At 36.9% G+C, this 23,141-nt stretch overlaps 1 protein-coding gene and 1 pseudogene across 2 annotated transcripts; both read right to left on the reverse strand.

Moving 5' to 3' along the window:
* Nucleotides 1-1,546: 1,546 nt before the first annotated feature.
* On the reverse strand, nt 1,547-19,368 carry LOC104088919 (uncharacterized protein At3g49140). Of its 2 annotated transcripts, none has more exons than XM_070177616.1 (12): nt 19,196-19,368; nt 17,815-17,938; nt 16,881-17,112; nt 16,650-16,752; nt 16,488-16,552; nt 11,207-11,326; nt 11,015-11,113; nt 4,744-4,900; nt 3,953-4,062; nt 2,341-2,490; nt 1,872-1,967; nt 1,547-1,742 (listed from the first exon to the last, which is right to left on the reverse strand). In XM_070177616.1, the coding sequence occupies exons 1-12, from the start codon at nt 19,230-19,232 to the stop codon at nt 1,632-1,634; spliced, it is 1,404 nt and encodes a 467-aa protein (XP_070033717.1). In that variant the 5' UTR covers nt 19,233-19,368; the 3' UTR covers nt 1,547-1,631. The 2 variants fall into 2 exon arrangements, with proteins under 2 accessions (XP_070033717.1, XP_033510072.2); XM_033654181.2 differs by having other exon boundaries at nt 16,881-17,106; nt 19,196-19,353.
* On the reverse strand, nt 5,676-5,857 carry LOC117274824 (small nucleolar RNA U3; annotated as a pseudogene).
* Nucleotides 19,369-23,141: the final 3,773 nt, after the last annotated feature.

The following is a 23,141-nucleotide window of genomic DNA, read 5'->3' on the forward strand; positions in this document are numbered from 1 at the left end:
CGCTAATTGTTTACAACAAGGCAATAGTAAGAGGTTTGGGAGGGGAGGATAAATGAACATTTTCTTTGTGTTCCTTAGCGATGTTTTGATATCCTAAATGTGCATGTAAAGTTGTAAACTTGGGAAATATTAAGTTACAGCTTGAGATGTTTATCTTGATTCTTGACAATGATTTGAGGGAAATTTATTAGGATAAAATATACCAAATCTTGTTCTGAAGCTTATTTTCACTATAAGTAGAGTTCAAATTTTAATTTTATTTTTATTTTTGGTCATAGTGGAGAAAGTGAAGTATTTTAATGCACTAATTACTTTTAGAAACTCAATCATCCTCACGAACCGAGAAAAAAGCTATTGATTCCTACATAGAGGAATCAGAATCCAAAATTATTTATCAATATTTAATTTACATTAAACCTAATAGAACAAATTAAATATTTTATTATTATTATTATTATTGTTTAAATTGAATGTAATTAGTAATCATTGTAATTAGATACAGTGCATAGTTATGTGTTACGCGGATCTTTTGCTCGTGTCGAATGAGTTGTATGCGCCACAGATGTGTATACTTTGTTCGGATTCTTCAAAGAAAACGTTAGCAAATGTAGGTAACATTTGCATACAGCGAATATACCAATGAGTGTCTATTATCAATTCTCTCTCCTGAACTGAGACAAGACAATTAGATAGATTTAAGCAAACTAATAACCTCAAATATTTTTGTTTGATATCCGAAAAATGCATGAGAATCTGTAACACAGTTTGAAACAATTAACCAGCCCCTTTTAACCTTCTTCACTTAAATAAATATCAAGCCTTTGTCTACAGTAGAATAAAATAATTACTTGTTATGCTCTTACTACTAAACCACTTGAATCAAGCTTTTATCTATATAATGTGCGCCTAATCCACGTATCATTAGTTGTGCTCTAGCACGGGGCTAATAATCCCAAATATAAATAACTCTGCAAAAGAGTTATCTATCAAAACAATACCCTTACAATAAGTTGTTATTTTAATTTTTAAGAAATGTGTTTTTTTTTTGGGGGGCATGCAAATGATAATCTACTAAGAAGGTGCCCTTACTATTTTGCCAAATGATGAGAGAATATTTGAGTTATAAAGTGGAAACTGGCCCTTCCCTTCTCAACTTAATTACCAATATGGAAGAAGCATATGCTGTAATCAGTGGCGGAGACAGAATCTCACCGAAGGAAGTTCAAAAAAAAAGAATTGTAGCTAGTGAGAATTGAACTTATAGATTTTGAACCCCCTTGACCACTAAGCTACACTTTTGGATTGTGTCAAGGAGGTTCAAAACTTAATATATAGAGGTAAAAAATAAATTTTACCTTATATATAGCGTAATTTTTCGGCGAAGGGGGTTCGGGTAACCTAAATCCGCCCCCTAAATCCGCCCCTAGCTGTAATTCACCTTCCTTTTTCCTTTTATGTCTTATCATAGAGAGCTTCATTAGAATTTAAATCCAGCATGTAACCCATTTACAGGAAAACATTAGAGAAAACAAAACTGGAGAGGAACTGAGAACCAACTGCATGCAAGAATTTATTGAAATATAGATAATATGTTTATTCACGAGATCTGCTCCCAAACAGTAAGATTAAATTTAAAGTGAGTCCAAATCTCCAGCTCTTTCAGGAGTCCTAAACTTTTTGCGGCGGGACCTGGGAAACAGAAGCTGCCGTATCTGTTTCTCAGCAGCAACCACTGATGTTGCCTGCACAGTAATATTAAAGAGGTTATGGTGAAAATCAAAATCATGTTTTTTTTGTGATATCCCAAGTCAGCAAAGTTTCACTAGAATATCAGCGAGCTTTTAAAGCCAAAAGCATTTTGTATCGCTTACCCTAACTTTGAAGGGGAAACGATGAGTTCGTACTTCAGTTCCCGATAGAACTCTGACATCCATGCCAAGACTGTCAAATCCAATCAAGTTTGCTCTCTGCAAAAAGGTGGAATTATATTAGGGATTTGCAAATATTGATATGTAAAAGATATGAAAAAATGTTCCAGATGGTATATGTTAGCAAATTCGCCTCTTCCCGCTGAAGTAGGAAATGTTGGAGTTAGCTATGATTTTTACCAGTTAGTTTAATTTTGCATGATGTAAAAAGACGACATAATCAATCAAATATTTCTCCAAATGAAACAAAAAATTTAAAAAGAGGCGGGGAGAAAGGACATGAAGGTAACTGCCAAAGTTTACACCAGAAATACCAGATTTCAACTTCTACATGAAATAAACTTATTTTACTCCAAATCCGTTGAACGAATAAAAGTAAATTTGATAGTCCAAACTAGTGTTAGAAAAGAACCTCAACACGGAGTCCTTTCTTTCTGCAAAGAGCTTTAAGTGCAAATTTGCACTTTATTCCTTGCTGCCTAAACCACTCTACAATTGCTGGAGTTGAGTGTACAAGAATGTCAGGCTCAGCATCCTGGAAGTCATGCAAATTTACTGCTAACTGCACCAAAGAAGAAGGATGAGCATTGAACATGATATCGTAGCTTACTAAGGTGCTTAAATACTTTAAAGAACATACTTTTCTCATTTCTGCCCACTATGCTTCTACCATTTTTCAGTTCTTTCAAGGAAATCCTAAAAATAGACAACCCGTACATGCTCCACTCTATAAACAAAATTTACACGTGACAAAAGAGAAAGGCTTAGTCCATACTTATGCCCCTAAAATTTGTCAACATTTCCCCCTTACACGCCTAAACTACACGGGGGACTCATTAAACACCTCATCTTGCAAAAATGAGCCTAGTATACCCTTGCTCTGTGTATGATCACTTCAAAATGGGTTGTGCATAACTCGCGCCAAATACGTGTCTTATGCGTTTCCTAAACTTGAAAAGGAGAAAAATACAACACTTAAAAGAACACAACTACACCCAGGAATCTGATTTTAGTCGGCTGGAGTTCAATTAGAAGTGACCCCACTTTTCCACCCTCATTTATTTTTCCCCACTGAGAGCTCAGTTCCTCCGACTCCTTGCAAACACCTTTCTTCACAGCTTTGGATCTGTAATAAACCAAGAGATGTGAAGTAGATGACCGGAATCTGAACTTGTGTTTCTTGTGGGTTCTTTTTTCTGTAATAAAACAAAGTTGTGAAGAAATGCTTTGTCGGAAGGACCCTCCTCTTTGAACAAACAAACGTGGTTTTCCATTGAATTTCCAGTCACCCTTCATCTCACCCCCAAAGAAAATAACTCTGGAAATGTGGCGGTGAAATGAGACCTCTCCGACTTTTTAACATCTCACACGCTTCAAAATTTTAGCTTAGGACACCCAAGCGACATGGCAATTTACGGGTCTCAGACTCACTTTTTACAATTTGGAGTGCGTCAAAAGTGACTCACAAAGTTAAGGTGTGTAAGAGAATTTTTTTTGCAAGTAGAGGAAGAAAAGTGTGTACCAGCCGAAAGAGAAATAAGCATATTACGAGGAGGTCTAATTTTACTAAACTGATTAATTGCAGATACATGAATCACCTTTTTGCTGACACTAACTGACATGGACAATTTGTAGTTTCTACACTGCTGAATTCAACCTAAAGTTTAAACTGCTAGTTTCCAAGTCTGAACCACACCCCAAGCAACAATCCTACATATGAGTTGCAAAATATCTGTTTTGTCTTCTACAAAATAAACAAAATTGCATGTATAATATAACCAAGGAACAAGAATACAGTGCCAATGCAGCTTTATCTCGATTGTCTTATATTTCTCTAACCTCCACAGTTCACAAGCATCAAAAAATTTGTAAAATCTTGGCTTTTGCAGTTAGTTTTGCCTCGCGTACAAATTAATCTTGCCATCTCAAGCTTCAAAAGGTACTTACATATATACCTATACATGTGATAGCGCTATTTCATTTCAAATTGTTACAAACATAAAATGAGTTTAAAGTATACATGCCTGAGCACCATATACAGAAAATAGCTCAATCTTGATGATTTCCAATCTGTAAATAGTCGATAAGCTGCAGCTCTTGTCGTAGCTTGAACCGAAGCTCAAAGTTTCTCCATCTGGAAGTTAAATGATTGAATTAATACAGATAATCAAATAAAACAATCAAAACAATCTACTCGAAAAGGCAAAAACTACTGTGGCGAGAGATCTTTCACTGTCACACTGATCTGAGATATATCATTTCTAAACTATAATGACACCGTCCCTACAGAACATCCACACTGCAAATGCTGCAAACTGATAAAATTTTCAGCAGGAGAAATAAAAAATGGAAATGAGAAAAGCACCATTCAGTTGCAGTTATTAAAGACTATTGATGAAAACCCACACTGACTTCCTCAGCAGGAAATGCATTGTTGTAAACCAAAGAAGATATAAGACAAAATAAAACAGAACACTCAGGGATAAGAAATATGTTGCTTTTTAGCTCACAATTGGGCAAGGGTAAATGCAAAATCCAGTGTCTATTGACCTGAAGAATGACCTCCTAATATCTCAACTTCCTAAAAGATGGTTTAAATTAGAAGTGATCACTCAGCAATGCCAAACACCATCTATCAGTTTAGACGTATAGAGCAATCATCCCTTAAATGAAGGTATCAACAGAAGAAACTCTTTTTACTTATCAAGACAACAGATTATCACACCAAAACTACTTAGAAGAACATTTTCTAGCCTTGAATTTGAAAATTTCCTGCATCCTCTTGGTGTGAAACGAATTAATAGTTTAACTTTACCTTTCCAATCCGAGCTGTAGCCATCACCAACTTCATCATCACTGAAGAGCCTTCGAACATAAAATTCTTCTTCCAGAAAGGCAGGCTTGAGGTGTCCCCAAATTGAAATGCCATTTGATGGATAATCCATCATCTTAGCATGTTCCATGTCAACAGCCTAAGAAATACACAAATTAGTGTACATTTGAGCAGAACCAAATTGGGAAAGGTCATTATCCAAAGAGAGACAATAATTAGATAATTTACACAAAGTTGTACCTGAAACTGTAGGGCAGTATGCTAGAAGAATTTTATTATTTTTCCCCTTGTATTTTACTTGGTTGGCACTTTTTTCTTTTGATAACCGAGGTGTTTGGGCCAGCTCGCACGCACCTCAACTAATTCCACGGAATACCTGCTACCTTCCACTAGCAACAGTTACCAAGTAACTCTATCCACTAAGACTTGGACAAAGATGAAGAAATCACCTAGTGTTTTTTCCTCCGTTGGGATTTGAACCCGAGACCTCATGGTTCTCACCCACTTCATTGACCACTAGGCCACACCCTTGGGTGCTACTTGGCTGGCACTTTTGCTTCTCAATAACTTATTATTTGGTAATTTTCACCCTAACCTTGTAAGTCAGATAGCAAATACCCAATAACCATTTATCTCGTGAAGTATAGGAAAACACACATTTCTTGTGACCTAATTTCTTTCTTTGGGTTTTCTTTTTTTCCTTTTGATCCTTTTTTTTTTCTCTTCCTTTATTCCCTCTTTTCTTTTGCTGAGGTATGGATGGTGGTATTCAAAAAATAAGCGTGTAACTGATGAATGAGTGATGAAACAATAACAAGACAAACGTGTCAACACAAGTGTACAGTATCTATGATTAATTGTCACCCCAGGTGATCATAAGGAGCATAGTCTAACTAATTTTTTAAATATTGAAGAGTCTTTTGGACAGCCATTAGACCGCCCCAGCACACCAAGATTGGGGTTGAAAAAGATCCTCTATGGCTCCATGACTCAAAAGCTATGGGGGCTGCTAATCGCGGTCTGGTCTAATGGCCTTGTTTCATCCACCAGACTTGGTTTCTGGCCTATAGAACAGATCCTGTCCAAGTAAGGTTGTAAGGAGCATTAGTCTATTTTTTTTTTAATTGATAACGTTAGTATTTATTAATAAAGTCAGTACATAGGTTGTACTGGGAATCATATTTACAGGTAAATGCTAGCTGGATGTGCTAGTGTGCAGTCCTAGCAAGATCCTAGTATGTCTAGGATTGATAGTGTATCTTCTGTGTAAATCTGTTTACACCAAAAACAAAAAAGAAGAATACAATTGAGTTTAATCTTCTGCACTAAGTTGCTTCTGTCTTCAAAACATCTAGCATTCCTTTCTTTCCAAATTGTCCACCAGATGCATGCTGGAACAGTCCTCCATCTATCTCTGTTAGTTGCTTCAGCTCCAGCTTCTTCCCAACTAAAAAGAACTTCTGTAATCCTGCAGGGCATTGTCCATGAAATACCCCTTAGACTAATAAAAAATTTTCATAGTTGGTCTGTTATCTTGCAGTGTATAAATAGATGGCTAACTGTCTCCGCATATTCCCCACATAGAAAGCATCTTGAACACAAAGAGATTCCTCTCTTTATGAGATTATCCTGGGTTAAGACAGCCTCCTTTGCTAGTAGCCAAGTGAAACAAGCTACCTTATAGGGAATCTTGGTTCTCCATATATGTTTCCATGGCCAATCATTTATCTGTAGATCACTTTGATTCAAAATCTTATATGTTGCCTTCACCTGATAGACCCCTCTGTTGTGCCTCTGCCACCAAAGTGAGTCCACCCCTTCCTGTATTCCTTTGAATGCTTCCAGCTTGTTGTAGAGGTCAGTTAATCTTGCTATCTCCCAATCATATAAAAGTCTTCTAAGGGTGAGTTCTCATCCTTGAGAAGTCCACATTTCAGCTACTGTCTTCTGTTGGTTTTGTGCCAAACCAAACATATCAGGGTAAAGTTCCTTTAGACATCTATGTCCCAACCAGTTATCATTCCAGAATGATGTTTTCATTCCATTATTCACTCTAATTAAAGTGTGATTCTTCATTGTAGGCCAAAGTGCCCTGATGGATTTCCACACACTAACTCCATATGATGTGCTGACTTTCTTTGACACCCAGTTATTTTCCTCACCATACTTAGCTTTGATCACTTTGCTCCATAAGTTTTGGGATTCTTGAGAATATCTCCATAGCCATTTCATTTTGAGAGCCTTGCTTTGATTCTTCAAGTTTCTGATTCCCAGACCACCTTGCCTTTTCGCCATTGTGAGGGATTTCCATTTGACCAAATGGAAGACCTTTTTTTCCTTATTCCCCTGCCAAAGGAATGATCTTCTAATTTTGTCTAATCTCTGTATAACTCTGGCTGGAATTGGGAACAAAGACATCATGTAGGTAGGAAGTGAGTCTAAAACTGAGTTGATTAAGACTAGCCTTCCCCCCATTGATAGATATTGTGCTTTCCACCTTGACATCTTCTTCTCGCATTTTTCAATAACTGAGTTCCAAATCTCTTTGGATTTAGATCTTGCACCCAACGGCATCCCAAGGTATGTAGTAGGTAGAGACCCTACTTCTCCTCCCAGTACAAAAGTCAGTTGCTCCATATTATAAACTTCATTAATGGGATAAATATGGCTCTTTCTCCAGTTGATGTGGAGTCCTGAGATTCCCTCAAACAGAACCAAGATAATCCTCAGAAACCTCAGTTGCTCCTCTTCAGCATCACAAAAGACTAGAGTATCATCAGCATATTGGAGATGTGTGATCTCTAGACTGTTTGATCCATTCCTGTCAACCTCAAAACCTTTAACCCATAAATTGACTTTAGCTGCCTTTATCATGTTGTTCAGGCCTTCCATGGCTATAATGAAAAGGAAGGGAGATAAGGGATCACCTTGTCTTAGACCTCTATAAGCAGGGAAGAAGCCTTCAGGAGATCCATTTATGAGAATGGAGAATCTAACAGTAGAGATACAGAATTTCATCCAATTGACCCATTTCTGTCCAAAACCCCTTTCTTCTAACATTTTCAGCAGAAATCTCCAGTTGACATGATCATAAGCCTTCTCAATATCTAGTTTACATAGAATTCCTGGTTTTTTCTGTTTGATTCTTGAGTCCACAGCTTCATTAGCAATCAACACTGCATCCATTATTTGTCTTCCTTTGATAAAAGCCATTTGTTGAGCATCTACTAATTTGCCTACCACCCTCTTAAGTCTTTCAGTCAAGACTTTTGAGAGCAGCTTGTAGAAACTCCCTATCAGACTGATTGGTCTGAAATCTCTCAATTCTTTGGCCCCCGTCTTCTTTGGAATCAAAGCTATGTATGTTGCATTGAAGCTTTTCTCAAACATCTCCTGGGAATGAAAGTTGTTGAAAGCCTCTATGATGTCCTGCTTCAAAATATCCCAGTACTTAATGAAAAAGCCCATTGTGTATCCATCAGGACCTGGGGCCTTGTCTCTTGCACACATCTTCAGGCAGCTCAGGACCTATTGCTCTTCAAATTTGCTTTGTAGAGACTCCTTCTATAATTCTGAAATTTTGGGGCAATTGTCGAAATTGGTTGCAGGTCTCCACTCTTCAGGTTCTGTGTATAACTTCTTGTAGAATTCAATGATCTCATTCTTTATTCTGTTTGGCTCCTCCACTGTTTCATCTTGAATCACTAGTTGGTCAATATTGTTGCATCTCTTGTATGCATTGGCAGTACGATGGAAAAACTTTGTATTTCTATCCCCTTCTTTGAGCCACAGGGCTCTTGATTTCTGTCTCCATGCACTTTCTTCATTCTTGAGGTGGTCCTCAAATTCCATGAGGATAGCTGCCTTCCTCACTGATTCCTCCTCTGTCAAAGCTCTTGATTGTTGTGTTGCATCAAAACCTGTCAATTAACTCAGCAGTTTTGATTTTTGCATTCCCAGATTTCCCTTAAAACTTCTGCTCCATTCTTTTAACTTACCTTTGAGAGCTTTTAGTTTGCAAGCTAAAATATAGTCTGGTCTTCCTGAAAATTCAAAAAAAGACCACCAATTCCTGATTCTGTCATCAAAACCTTCGGAATTCAGCCACCAATTTTCAAACTTAAAGTATGATTTATCTTGCTCCCAAGCACCACAACGTAGGGCCACAGGGGTATGGTCAGAGATCAGCCTTTGTTGGATAGTTTGCTTGATATTTCTGAAGCTATCATCCCATTCTTCTGAAATTAGAAATCTGTCAATTCTAGAAGCAGTGGTATGATTATCCCCTTTGAACCAAGTGTAGGAGCCTCCTTCGAGTTGAAGATCTATCAACTCCATGTCTTCTATAAAATTTGAGAATTCCACCATCTCACTGGACCTCCTCGAGCAGTCCCGTTTTTCAGAGGGGTACCTTGTGACATTAAAGTCACCACAACCTGCCCAAGGGCCTTCCATCAGGCCCCTCACTGCACCAATTTCCCTCCATACTGTTCTTCTTTCTATTCTGCAATTAGGAGCATATACCCCTGTTATATGACATTGGAAGTTCTGTAAAAGAGCCTCGAACTTGCATGTCAAAGTGTATGCACCAATCTGTAACACCTCCCCTTTCCATACTCTGCAGTCCCATAATAACAAAATTCCCCCTCTCGTGCCACTAGCTTCTAAACATGCATACCTCACCCATCTCCCACCCCAAATTTGACTGACAATTTTCTTGATTTCCCCCTCCAATTTTGTCTCCTGCAGACAAATAATGTCTGCCTTCCAATTTAGTACTTGACTCTTTATGATCTCCCTTTTCTTCTTGTCATTTAATCCCCTTACATTCCATGTTATTAAATTGATCTTCATATTGCAAGAATAGACATATCTTTTCCCCTATTTCTTTTCCCATCACTCTTAAATTTGACATCAAAAGAGGCCAAACCTTTTAGTTCCAGTGAGCCTTTGAACCTTTGTTTCTTCACCTCCACCTCTGTCTCCAATCTTCTGACTTGTCTACAGCTGTCAATTTGCATGAGTAACTCCAGTGCTTCTTCTTCATGGCCTTGAAAGTCTACTCCGAACATTTTTCCCAATTTAATCATATCCTGATGTACCCACAGTGTCGCATCCATCTCTTTTTCCATTAATGAATTGTGGTGTTGTACTGAGAGAGGAGTAACCTCCTCCACCTCCCAATTTTGATCAGAATTGAGGTGACATAACTGCTGTTGGTGCTCCAATCTGGTATCAACTTGATCTTCCCCCATTTTCATGCATATAGTATCCTCCCCTGCCTTCTGTCCCGATTTTCTTGTCTCTGCTACACATTCTGGCTGGTCGCAATACATGTGTGGTATTGCCTGTGCCATAATTTCAAGGTTTGCAGTGGGAATTGGATCCCCTGCGTTGGTTTTTTGAATTTTCGAGCAAGAGGCGCTGCCCAGTTCCTCAATAAAAGGTGTCATTCTTTTTTCTTCAGTGGGCTTGCGTAAAAGGTCATTAAAAATGACCTGGGCTGCAGAATCAGGCCCATTTAATTTCAACTCATTATTTGGATCATTAAGGCCCAGATCAATTGTATTTAAACTTGGACCTTGCATGTGTTGCACACGTGCCTTTCCCTTATTTTTAATTTGCAATACAGTACACTCCATGTTCTCGCCCATCACGTCTACAGCTGTTTGACTGCCTTTATCCATTAGTTGCTTATAGGGTTCGTTTGTCCACTGGTCTCTTGTAAGGAGCATTAGTCTATTCCCGTAGCCAATGAGGCCTGACTCAACTTACAAGATTGAGGCCCCAAGAAACCGCCAAACCTCTTCGCAACAAGGATAGTTAATTCTTCCTCTTGTGAAGATTATCTTAATATTTCTATTCGTCAAGTAGGTATTCAGAGCTTTATTTGTGAAGGTTATCTTAATATTTCTATTCGTCATATAGTTATTGAGAGCTTTACTTTGATATAAGTCCAGAAAAAATCGACGAAATCCAAACTTATCAAAAAAGAAAAGGTCGAGGATCATAAGTTGAAACTTTCTGTGTTCTGCTTTAGAGCATTAAAGTTTTGTCTTATTATACTTGAATAAAGCGACCCCAACTAGTTTGGATTGAAACATAATTATTAAATGAAATAAGCTGTTATAGTGATATTGTCTGCATTTTTCTTATGTACATGCTCCTTAGATTATTTCTTGCAACAGTTCGTTTATGAAAGAAAAAAAAACTAGGAGGAGAGTTGCTAAAACCTAAAAGAAATGATAACCACCTTAGTCAAGCACTTTGCAAAATAAACTGGGTGCAACTTGCTAGAACTATCTGGCATCGCCCAATCAACTTGATAGTCGGACATCTCAGAATTTTCAACCTGGCAAAAAAAACTAGGATACATATAAGAATAAGAAGAACTAAGGCTAGTCATCCGACTTATATAGTGAAGTAGCAGCAGTTGCTTACTCACCTCTAAGTAATTGTCCAAGAAATAAGTATCATCAATAGAATCACCTATGAAGTTGCTGTAGTCAGATGATTCTGCCCTCCTCTTCTCATATTGGGAGAAATCCATTCCAATCAATGCATTCTGAAGTAATTCAGTAAAATAGAGATAGTAGAAATTTCAGCACGAGAAACAAATTCCAATCAATGCATTCTGAAGTAATCCAGTCGAATAGAGATAGTAGAAATTTCAGCACTGACCTACATGCTTAGGACCCAGATATTTCACGACTAATCTACGCTCTTACAACTCAAATTCCAATATAACTACATTCTTAAACAACTGGTTATCAACCTCAAGACAAGTCTACTTCAATGTCAAAAACGAGACACTAGCCACTCCATATAAAGCCAGAGGAAGAACTTTCATTAAAAGATCCCACAGGAGGAAATACAATTTAAAGGGGAAAAACATATTTAAGTCATTAACTGCGACATATGAGCTTCCATTCTAAATTGGTACCTAGTCTGGATAAAAGAGACGAATTTTGGTAAGTTGACGGCTACCGTAAAACTATTCAATTGGATCACATCCTACAGAAAGTACAAGTACAAAGAGGATAAAATGCAAGGCCACTTGAGATAGTTCGGTCATGTTTTATATGGACATCCAATTGCCCCAATTTGCGGATTTGACACAAATGATTAAAGGTGTTAAAATTTTGTGATACCCCAACTGCTTTGTACATGTTGTATATGTTAGACTTTATATGTTATGTGCGCTCATGTGCGCATAAAATAAAATTACAGGTTATAACAGTATTTGTGTATGTCGTTGGATGTTAAATGATGTTTTCCTTTGACCAAGCGAGAAACGATGTTTGGAACCTGTTAAACATGATTCAAATTCGCTTCGAGTTGGTCAGACGAGGTTTGAACAGAAAGAGAACACTTAAATATCACTGGTACAACATATGTTATATTATTACTATTTCTTTTAAATGACTTGTCCAAACGGTAAGTTATAGATTATGTTTTCTTTATTTATGAAATACAGATTCAGTTGTGGAGATTGACACCGTGCCATAGACAGAGTGATTGACATTGAAAGACTGATGTCTTTTTGTCTGGGCCAGTATAATATGTGTATGGTATCATGAGACTTGTGTTTTCGGCACTCTAGAGATGCTCCATTAGTTACACTTGAGGTGTGAACTCAGTTATGTAAAAAGTCTAGTTAAACTTTAGTATGTTAAGATCCTTGTGTTAGATCTTTACGTTGACAGGTTCTTATGATAAGACATGGGATGTATGAAAGCTGCCTGTGAGGTTGAGATTGTCTAGAGGATGCTTCGGGTTGTGGACGGGTGTGCAAAATCAAGGGAGAATCAGGGAAACTCTGACAAAATTCTTGTAAATTACAGGTAGGCATGCTAGAGGGTCAACTTCCCGTGTCTCGGTCATGATCCGAGTTTGGCCGTGATAGAAGGGAACGAGATAGTCCAAAAATTACATTAGGAAAATTGTCTCAAAAAAACTATAATCTTGGAATCCACGAGAACTTAACAAAGAACTCTACACAATAAAACAAAAGATCCAAATAATGATATCAAGTTATCAACTATGTGCAGGTTGGATATTGGGATGACAGCATGATTGAACCTTTAGCCCAAGAAATAATTACATGGCATGCATGATCCTTTGGACATTATGTGTAACGACTCGGCCGGTCGTTTTGAGTATTATAACCTCGTTCCCCCATTTATTGCTCAATTTGTGCTTTACAGTTGTTATATGACTTGTCGGGGTAATTGGTTCGGGTTCGGTGAGGTCTTGGGATGAATTAGAACACTTAGTTCCAAAGTTTAAAACTTAAGTTGAAAAGGTTGGCTTGATGTCGACCTATGTGTAAACGACCCCGGAATAAAATTTTAATGATTTCAATAGCTCTGTATGGTTATTTTGGACTTAGGAGCGTGTCCGGAATATTATTTGGAAGCCCGTAGCTAAATTAGGCTTGTAATGGCGAAATTAGAAATTTAAGTTTGGAAGTTTGACCGGGGGTTGACTTTTTGATATCGGGGTCGGAATCAAGTTCTGAAAATTTTCACAGGTCCGTTGTGTCATTTATGACTTGTGTGCAAAATTTGAGGTCAATCGGACTTGATTTGATAGGTTTCGGCATCGAATGTAGAAGTTGGAAGTTCTTAGTTTCATTAAGCTTGAATTGGGTATGATTCGTGGTTTTAGCGTTGTTTGATGTGATTTGAGACTTCGACTAAGTTCATATGATGTTTTAGAACTTGTTGGTATATTTGGTTGAGGTGCCGGGGGCCTCGGGTGATTTTCGGATGGTTAACGGATCAAATTTGGACTTAGAACAATTGAAACTTGTTGCTGCCTACCGATGCAATCGCACCTGCGGAAATTGGCTCGCAGGTGCGAGCCCGCAGAAGCGACAAAATGGTCGCAGATGCGGCCTGGGCAAAGGGGGACTGGCACCGCAGAAGCGTCCACCAGACCGCAGAAGCGTACTTCTTCTCCGCATAAGCGAAGGCAGTCAAGCGGAACCGCAAATGCGGTTAAAATTCCGCAGAAGCGGAACCTCTGGGCAGTGTACAAAAACATAGGGTTCCGACATTTTTGTCATTTTGGACATTTTCAACACGGTTTTGAGCGATTTTTCGGAGAGAATTCACGGGAAAACTTGAGGTAAGTCACTTGTGATCTATGTTAGTCAATAATATTGGATTATCATTGAGTATTTCGACTAGATTACGTGTTTCTTGCTGGAGAGATGCTATACAGGAAGAAATCAATGCCCAAGAAAAAAATAAAAAGACTTAGTCTCATTGCCTGCAGGGAAAGAAGCCATTGGCTGCAAGTGGATTTACAAGATCAAGCATAAAGCGGATGGCTCGGTAGATAGATCCAAGGCTAGATTAGTAGCTAAAGGATTCCTTCAAGAATATTGAGTCGAACCCCTTTAGAGATAGGGAAAACATTTGCTTCAGATTGCTAAACACCATTCGTGGCATTCTTGCCTTGGCTGCAATCAAAAGGTGGCCTTATTTTAATTTGACGTGAAGAATAGAATGCCTTTCAACAACATAAGGGAACGGGGCAAGAATAAGTTTCTATTCAACCTCTTCTAACTCCAGGCTTCTTTCTCCTAGGAATCCTAACTTGGTATGCAAGCTCAAGAAAGCGATTTATGTTACGGCCTCCGGCAAGCTAAAGCAGGCACCAAGAGCTTGGTTTGAAAGGTGACAGCAGCATGTATAAGAGCCGAAATAGGAGTAGGTGAAATTAGAGGATTTGGACTTAGGGATTTCAAAATAAGAATTTAAGATTTGGAGGTCGAATTGATGTCTGAATTTGGTAAATTTGGTATGGTTGGACTCGTGGTTGAATAGGCGTTCATATTTTGTAACTTTTGTCGGGTACCGAGGCGTAGGGCCCACGGACGATTTTTGAGTTAAATTTCGGATTTTATTGGAAAATTAGTATTTTCATATGGAATAAATTCCTATGATTTGTATTGACTGAATCGAATTAATTGTGACTAAATACGAGGCTTTCGGAGGCCAATTCGCGAGGCAAAGGCATAGCGGAATAAAGAATTACACGGTTTTGAGGTAAGTAACATTTCTAAACTTGGTTCTGAGGGTATGAATCCCTAAATTTTGTGTTATATCAATTGTTGGAGGTGACGCACATGCTAGGTGACGAGCGTGTGGGCATGCACCATAGAAATTGTAACTTAAATAAATTTTGTGGAGTTGTAAAAATTAAAGAATCATGTTATTATCCGAATATTCTCCACGTGTTAGGGAATTGAGCTGAGACTCGTATTAAAGATCATGTTTAGGCTACGTGCCGATATTTTGGGACCCATAAGGTCGTGTTGCTATTGAATTTAATTCTTTAAAAATATACATTTCATACTCAGCCATGTTCATTCATTGTGAGGATATTTACAGGATCGGGGATGTCCGCCTGCAGCAGGCCATATCGGCTTTATCATTATATGGATCGGGGATGCCCGCCTGCAGCAGGCCATATCGACTTTATATCACGCTTGGGCTGAATGAGCCCCTCCGGAGTCTGCACCCCCACAGTGAGCGTAGATGATTTATATTCGGGATGGACTTCCCAGGGCATGGACTTGCCTTATTTATATATTATTCGGGATGGACTTCCCGGGGCATGGACTTGCCTTATTTATTTATAATTATGATGAATTTCCCTGACATGGATCTTGTCCGAGTCATTTACATTTGGGGATAAATTTACCCCTGGGCTGGATTGGCCTTATACAGTAGTGAGTGACTGACTGTCAGTCGATGTGTATATATACATGGGATGGATCTCCCCTGGGTTGGATTGGCCATATACAACACTGAGTGATTGAGTATTTTGAGATTTGAGTATACGAGGTTTCCACTGAAGTGCATCACATACAGTATGTATATTGGCATGTAGATATAGAGATGTCATATTCCTCATATCAGTCATAATTGAGCTATTTTACTTGTACTGAGGTTAACTGTTGAACTTGAAAGCATGCCTACCTTTCTGTACTGTTATTTCTATACCGGACTGTACCTGCTGAACTCGTCACTACTTTCAGCCCAAAGGTTAGTCTTGTTACTTATTGAGTTGGTTGTACTCATACCACACTTTGCACCTCGTGTGCAGATCCAGGTGCTTCCGGACACGACGACTGTTAGATCTCAGAGTGTTATCAGTTGGAAACTATCAAGGTAGCTAGTTGGCGTCCGCTGACTTTGACTCTCTTCCTTTCAGTTATTGTAATGTTCTATATTTTCAGACAGTGTTTTTATCATGCAGACTTTGTTATCATTTAGATGCTCATGTACTCAGTGACACCGGGTTTTGGGAGTGTTTTATATCCGAAATTATGAGGTTTTCTATTGAATTCAAATATTATGTTTTCAAATTTAAAAGATATTGTATTTTATTGAGGTTGTCGGCTTACCTAGTATTGAGATAGGCGCCATCACGACAGATGTGATTTTGGGTGTGATTTTGGGTTGTGACAATATGAATAGAGAAATGACACATAGCCAAATTGATGCTAACAGGTTATTTTTTTGATAAAGAAGACGCCAACAGATTATAACTGCATTGTGCAAAAAAGCATAACTATTCACTAAGTGATTCAGAGAAGAGCATGCTTATGAAGATACAGATAACAATATCTGACAAGAACACGCAAAGCTCAATCATGATCTTCAAATTAACCACAAAAGATAAATATCCAACTATGTATAAATCTGTACCACGGGATTACTTGCATCACGATCTCGCAAGATATTCTTGTCATCATAAATTTCAAAGAATATGTCTGAACACATTAAGGCAAACCATCAACTATGAATTTAATAAGGGAAAAGGATCAAATTACAACATTGTGAGGAACACTACAACAGAAACAGCCAAACCTCCATATTCATCAATCACGTACTCAAATTCTGCCCATGACTCTTGTTCGTGAGGTTCACAATGAACCATGCCAGGGAATATCAACAAAGCATTGCTATTAGCCTGCAATTAAAAAAACAGACACACCATCTGAGCCATCCAGATGATATATGCTAGTACTTCTGCCATGAAAACTTTCTCCGCTTCATGTAGAACGGATATAAGATCTAATTTATACAGCATAAGGAAACCTCAACAATTGTCCTTGCTGTTTCAGCAGCTGTAAGTTGAGTATCACGAACTCTTCTGTGGTCTCGCATTCCTTCAAGAGGGTGATAGCTATGATTCCCGACATAGTTAGAGGAATCAGGAAATGAATCTGGGTAATCTGCTGCAACTGAAAGTCTTGAAAGGCTACTCTCACGTCCTACAGGCAGCCAATGCAATTGTGTAGCTCCGAGGAAAGGATTCTCAGGCCTGAAACTACATAGAAGCACATATATCAGTTGAAATTTAAGGACACAAAATTTAATCAGAAAAAGTCAAACTTTGGTAGAACCAGAATAGCAAAAGTAAACAAATTGCATGACAAGTCCAATAAGCACTCAACTAGAGTCTCCAAAATGATACACCGGAAGCCTAATCTCTTTCAAGGAGTACATAACTAAAGAACCTTGTAGCTGAAAAGTCTCTCGTACATAACTAATATGTTGTCCGATTCTGACCAAACTATTCCTTCTCAACCTATTTAGCCTTGATGGTTTGTAGAATCAAATAATACCAAATTTAATGAAGAGAGAAAAGATTCTAAGTTCATTCCTACTGTTCATTCTAGTGTTGTTAAAGGCAAGCTTGGGGAGCTGTTAAGCCCTGAAACTCGGTGTAATTAAAATGAGTGCTTTGCCTCGCTTAATGTCGACACTTTAGTATAGGTACCCAGACCCTCTATCTTGAAGATAGCAGCACTACATAAACCATAGCTGACAAACCACTATTTTTACGGCTGACCGTTGACTTAAGAAGACGTTATAGATTAGTATGTTAGTGATTCTGAAAAGAAAATTAGGATATTGAGGATTAGATTGGAATAAATCAGAAATATTAATCAAGTCAAGCACCCTTCTGTTCATGGGCTACAGATTCTCAATCTTTTTTTTAATCAGGAGAGATTCTCAAGTTACATACCTTATACCTGAATGGTCAGAGAATCCCTGAACCTCATGTGATGGTTTGATCAAACTGCTTGTAACTCCAACTGATACTGAGCAACCAACTCCATCAGTATGACATTTGAAGCAATGCGAAGGACCTATAACAGCAGCCAATATCTTTAGAGAAAAAGCTAAACTAAGGACCACGTAAAACACACACAAAAAATAATATACCTAATAAAGACACATCTTCTCATTAAGATGATGAGAAAAGAGTAATTAGGCTTTCATCTAAATTTTATTTCGATAAACAAATCAAAACTCCGATCAAATATGTCTAGAAGCAAAATCAGGAGCACAGAGTGTTAACTTAGGCTGAATCACTCCAAACAATTTAAATAGAGCGCTGAATCCATTTCCACAACTCAATAAATATTTTTTTTTAATAAACATAAACAACTTAAAGTTCTTGATATTGTCGAAGCTCTTCTGTTTTTTACTTTCAAGAGGTGCAGAAGAGACACAACGGTGCCACCTCTCGTACCTTTTGCCACCCTTACCAAGCAAGAATGTTAAAACTCTCTGTGCACATTTGAAAGTCGGTCGTATTCAGACATTAAACACCAAATAAAGATATTAACAATATGGTAAAATAGAGGCTACATCTTATGCAGTAGCGCGCTTACGAGGTTTTTGGTATTCAGTCACCCATAACACTTTTAACAATAACTAACAGAGACTACCCTTCTCTTTCTGGGTTTCAAGAAATAAGAACCAATAAATGATATACAAAATCATTCATTTGCAGATAAATGCAACAGATGCAAGAGGCACAGTGTTTGGTTCTCCCAAATCCTTCTTAGACCTGTTGTTTTCCAAAGCAGAACAAATTATTTGACATTATAATGACTGGAACTCTACGCACATAAAAGACAACCAGAAAACCTGCAACTGAAGCAAACAGCGTGCAGTAAAAGCTCAAGAAAAACAAAAATACTCATTAAACAGTTAATCAGTAGGTTGTCCCACAGTGACTGATGTGTGGCCATAGGAAAATAGAATTAAAAGCAACATTTAGACACCATAATAAATGCCACTAAGGCAGTATAGTTAAGACATACAACCACCATTGCAATAGAAGTACTAATTGCCCAAAAATAATACCTCCATGACAATACAAGAAACTACTCATCGAATACTGCTGCAGTATACAAGAGAAAAAAATACACCCAAAAAAAATCAAAATTAATTCATAAAGGATGCTAATTTTTTTATGTCAACCCAACAAAATATGAAGTGAAAAAACAGAAATAGATTCTCTCTTCAAACAGACAGAGACAAAAAAGAAAGACTTTCAGATCAAAAGCTACTGTAATTGAAACAGTAAGAAGAGAAATAATATTTGAAGGACTTACTGATGGAGATTGATGAAGAAGGTGCGGAGACGAACATGAAGAAAGGAGAAGAACAAAGAACTGTGTAATTAAAGAAGTGCGTAGAGCGCAAAACGTTAATAGTAATTAGTATCGAAGATTTTTGGTCGCTCTGACCCCAAACCGGAGCGAGTCTCAGTGGAAGTCTGATGAGTGGGTCAGTGGGGGGCTTTAGACACAGGTGTCGTTTTCCACATGCTGATTCGGACGCAGATCATGTGCGGCTAATATGTATGTACACGTGACTTGTGTTGTTTAGAACGTCATTTAATTCGTAGTTTCGCACTATAGTTAGGTTAGGTTTTATTTTTAGTTCAACTTTTCGTGCGACATTTTGTAAATTACATAATTATATCGATAATTTGACAAAATATTAATTTTATAAAATTATGTTCTAATATATCATCTTATTTTAATAAATTTTTTTGTTGTTATTTTATTATTTAATATAGCATGCTGAAATATACAAAATCTATACAAAATCAAATAATACACATTATATAGTAATCAAATAAATTATTTGTTCCTTATTTATTTATTATTAAATTAGCAAGTACTTAGTGCTATACATTTACTAATATAACTCTTTATTTTTTTGTCAATTAGCTTAATATTTTGATACTACTTCTCTTTTAATATAACATAGATATATATTTTCTTACTCTGAATTTTTTTTTTTTTAAACTTATGTTATACTCTTCAAATTTCTTCAATGGACTAAATTTAGCAATAATTGTTTTTGAGTGTTATTTATTTATCTTTTATTTTTTAATTAATTTAAAATATAAATATCATATTATTATCTTTATCTCCTATTTTCGGACATTATTTTCTATTGTAATATTTGATTAGTTATTTCATTTGTAGTTTACTGAAAATTAAAATAATATAATATTTTTTTTTGCTAAATTATAATTTTGGATTCATCAAAAGCATAAGGAGATAAACCTTTTATTATATTTATAAAAACCCACCAATATTTTTAATAATTATTAATTTGTGTTATATATAGTATGCTTATATTATGTATAATTTCCTAATTAAAATTTAGTTATTTTTGTTCAATAATATTTTATTGTATTTTATTTAGTGTTTATCTATAATACGAATATTATTGTATTATTTTTCTAAATGGATGGTGTTGAATTAGTTCAAAGGTTAAACATAAAAGTTCTTTTATTATGTGGAGCCAAAACTAACCCTGAACTATAATTTTAGGGTTAAAAATACCCTTTGTCCACTTATAGGGTTATTGGTATCCTTAACATTTTTTTCTTGGCCCTTACATGCCACTACGACTGATAATTATTATTTTTTTAAAAAGAAGGTTAATGACTAATTACGTGGAAAATTCTCATTAGCCTATTTTGAAACAAGGGACCCCATTACATATCCAAACCAACTGAACCGTACCTGCCCCAAAAAACCCACTCACCCTGACCCACAAACTAATAACCTAAATTAAAAACAGATTTCACTTTATTTCTCATCCATCGTATTCTCTCATCTTTGCAGACCAAATTCCCTATCTCCCACCTGTCAAATTGAATTCTCAAATTCAACAAAATCAATTCGTAGTCCTCTATAATGTTGGAATCTGCTATTTCTTCTCGTGAATCAGGTAAATCCCGCACATATTTTTGCGGATTGATTGCCAACCAGTTTACTGCTACGACACCTATGAATGGTGGTAGTAGATTCTTTAAATGTCCTCATCCTGAAGACATTGTTTGTTGTTATTGGGAATGGCGCGATGAAGAACTTCCGACCCATGTGTCAATGTTTATCCACACTCAAAAGATTTTATTGAATGCCCTTCGTAAAGAAAGGGACAATTTGAAGAATACCCTGGATGAATTGTTAGGTAGTAATGTTGCACATTCGAAGAAAGTGTCGAACTTGGAATAAAATTTACAACGATGGAAAAAATCTATGTTGTTGTCATGGGCGGTTTTTGTTTGTTTTGTAGCCAGGAAGACCATGTGTTGAAGTTGAAGTTGCATATTTATTTTGTTATACTATGTTATTGGCTTGGTCAAATGAAGTTGTGTGGGTGTTAAATGTTAGTTGGTATCCAGTTTATCCATCTTAGTTGTTACGGGTGTAGTAGAAAAATTTGAAGGTGCACTACAACGTACCCATCTCAGTTGGTTTTTTTGTTTGTAAATGAACAAGTATACAGTTTTTGTAGTACTTATTGTTGTGTTCAATCAAGCAAATTTGACTATTCCTTAATTTGTCTGTCTCTTCGTTGAATTGCAAAGTAATTAATCAATCAACAACCACACAAGACATCCATCAAAGATAGATAATTAAAGGACATTCCTCATAGATAACTAACAACCATAAAGACTTAAGAATGTTGTTATACTGTTTCACCACAAGTTAAGCACATCAAAAAATATTTTGGGGTGAATTAACACAACACCATTCATAGTCACAGCTTCTTTGCCTTTCCAAGTGACTTTTTTTGGTGAATTGGGAAGATTAGTAGGCAAATTTACACCAGTTCCATCTCCCTTAAAATTAATCTTCCTGGTACCAATAGGTCTTTGGTGCAACTTTCTTTGTTGAAGGATAGTCCAAGCTTCAGATATCACCATTGGCCTCAAATCCGGATCTTTATCTTCATCTTCATCTCCAGTAACATCATCATATTCATCTTCGTGTACCAGCATGTTCGGAGGTGTAGCAGCATGTTTACTTGTCTTCTTAGTTGCAGTAGGTTTGTGTTGAGCAGCTTTTTTTACTTGGCTGATGTATTGAGCAGCTTTGTTTTCTTGACTAGGGAATTGAGAAGATTTCTTTGCTTGACTATGGAGTTGAGTAGATTTCTTTGTTTGACTAGGAAGTTGAGAAGCTTGAGTTGGTGGTTCACAAGCTGGTGGTTCACTCGAAGACACCTTGAATCCATGTCACGACCCGAAATTCCCACCTTCGAGATCGTGATAGCGCATAACTTTTTACTTGCTAGGTAAGCCAACGTTAGAATAATATTAGTCATTTTTAAACAAATCAAATTAAACGGAAGTCGATTACTGAAATAAAGTGCGGAAGACCATAACAACCTAATCATCCAAATACATCCCTGAATCTGGTGTCACAAGTACACAGGCTACTAGAATAATACAAATAAAGGTCTGAATGAAAATGAAGCTGTCTGAAAGAAATACGCAGCTACGATAAAGTGGAAGGGGACTTCAGAACTGCGAACGCCATGCAGTCATACCTCAAGTCTCCTGCAAATATCTATATCGGAGTAAATCTATTGTACGCCGTTAGGACCAACTATGGTATCTGCACAAGAAATGCAGAGTGTAGTATAAGTACAATCGACCACATGTACTCTGTAAGTGTCGAGCCTAACCTCGACAAAGTAGTGATGAGGCTAAGGCAGGTCGATTACATTAACATGTACACATTAATAATAAAAACATGAATAGAAGTAAGACCGGTAATCATATAAAAAATTGAAGTCAATTCAGCAGTCATAGTCCCTCAATTTATTTCTGTTGTGACGTGCAACTCGCTCCAACAATATAAACTTAAAATAAAATATATTGCGGCGTGCAACCCGATCCAACAATATAATATTTTAATTAAATTCTGTTGCGGCGTGCAACCCGCTCCAACAATATAAACTTAAAATAAATCTGTTGCGGCGTGCAACCCGCTCCAACAATATAATTAAACAACTCTTAAATGTAAAAATACTCCAATAAATATCACATTTAATAAGAAATTATTAGGTAACAAAGCATACAGTTATTATGATTTATTTAGGAAACAAGTAATGACAAGTAGCAATTAATTATAAAAATCATGGAGAAAATGGGCAATTTAATATATAATATGCTAAATGTCAAGTAGCAATTACGACACATAATTCAAATAAGCATGTAGCAATTATAACATGGATTTAAGACAT

The sequence above is a fragment of the Nicotiana tomentosiformis genome, chromosome 6 (assembly GCF_000390325.3).
Source record: "Nicotiana tomentosiformis chromosome 6, ASM39032v3, whole genome shotgun sequence".
In the NCBI taxonomy this organism is placed as follows: Eukaryota; Viridiplantae; Streptophyta; class Magnoliopsida; order Solanales; family Solanaceae; genus Nicotiana; species Nicotiana tomentosiformis.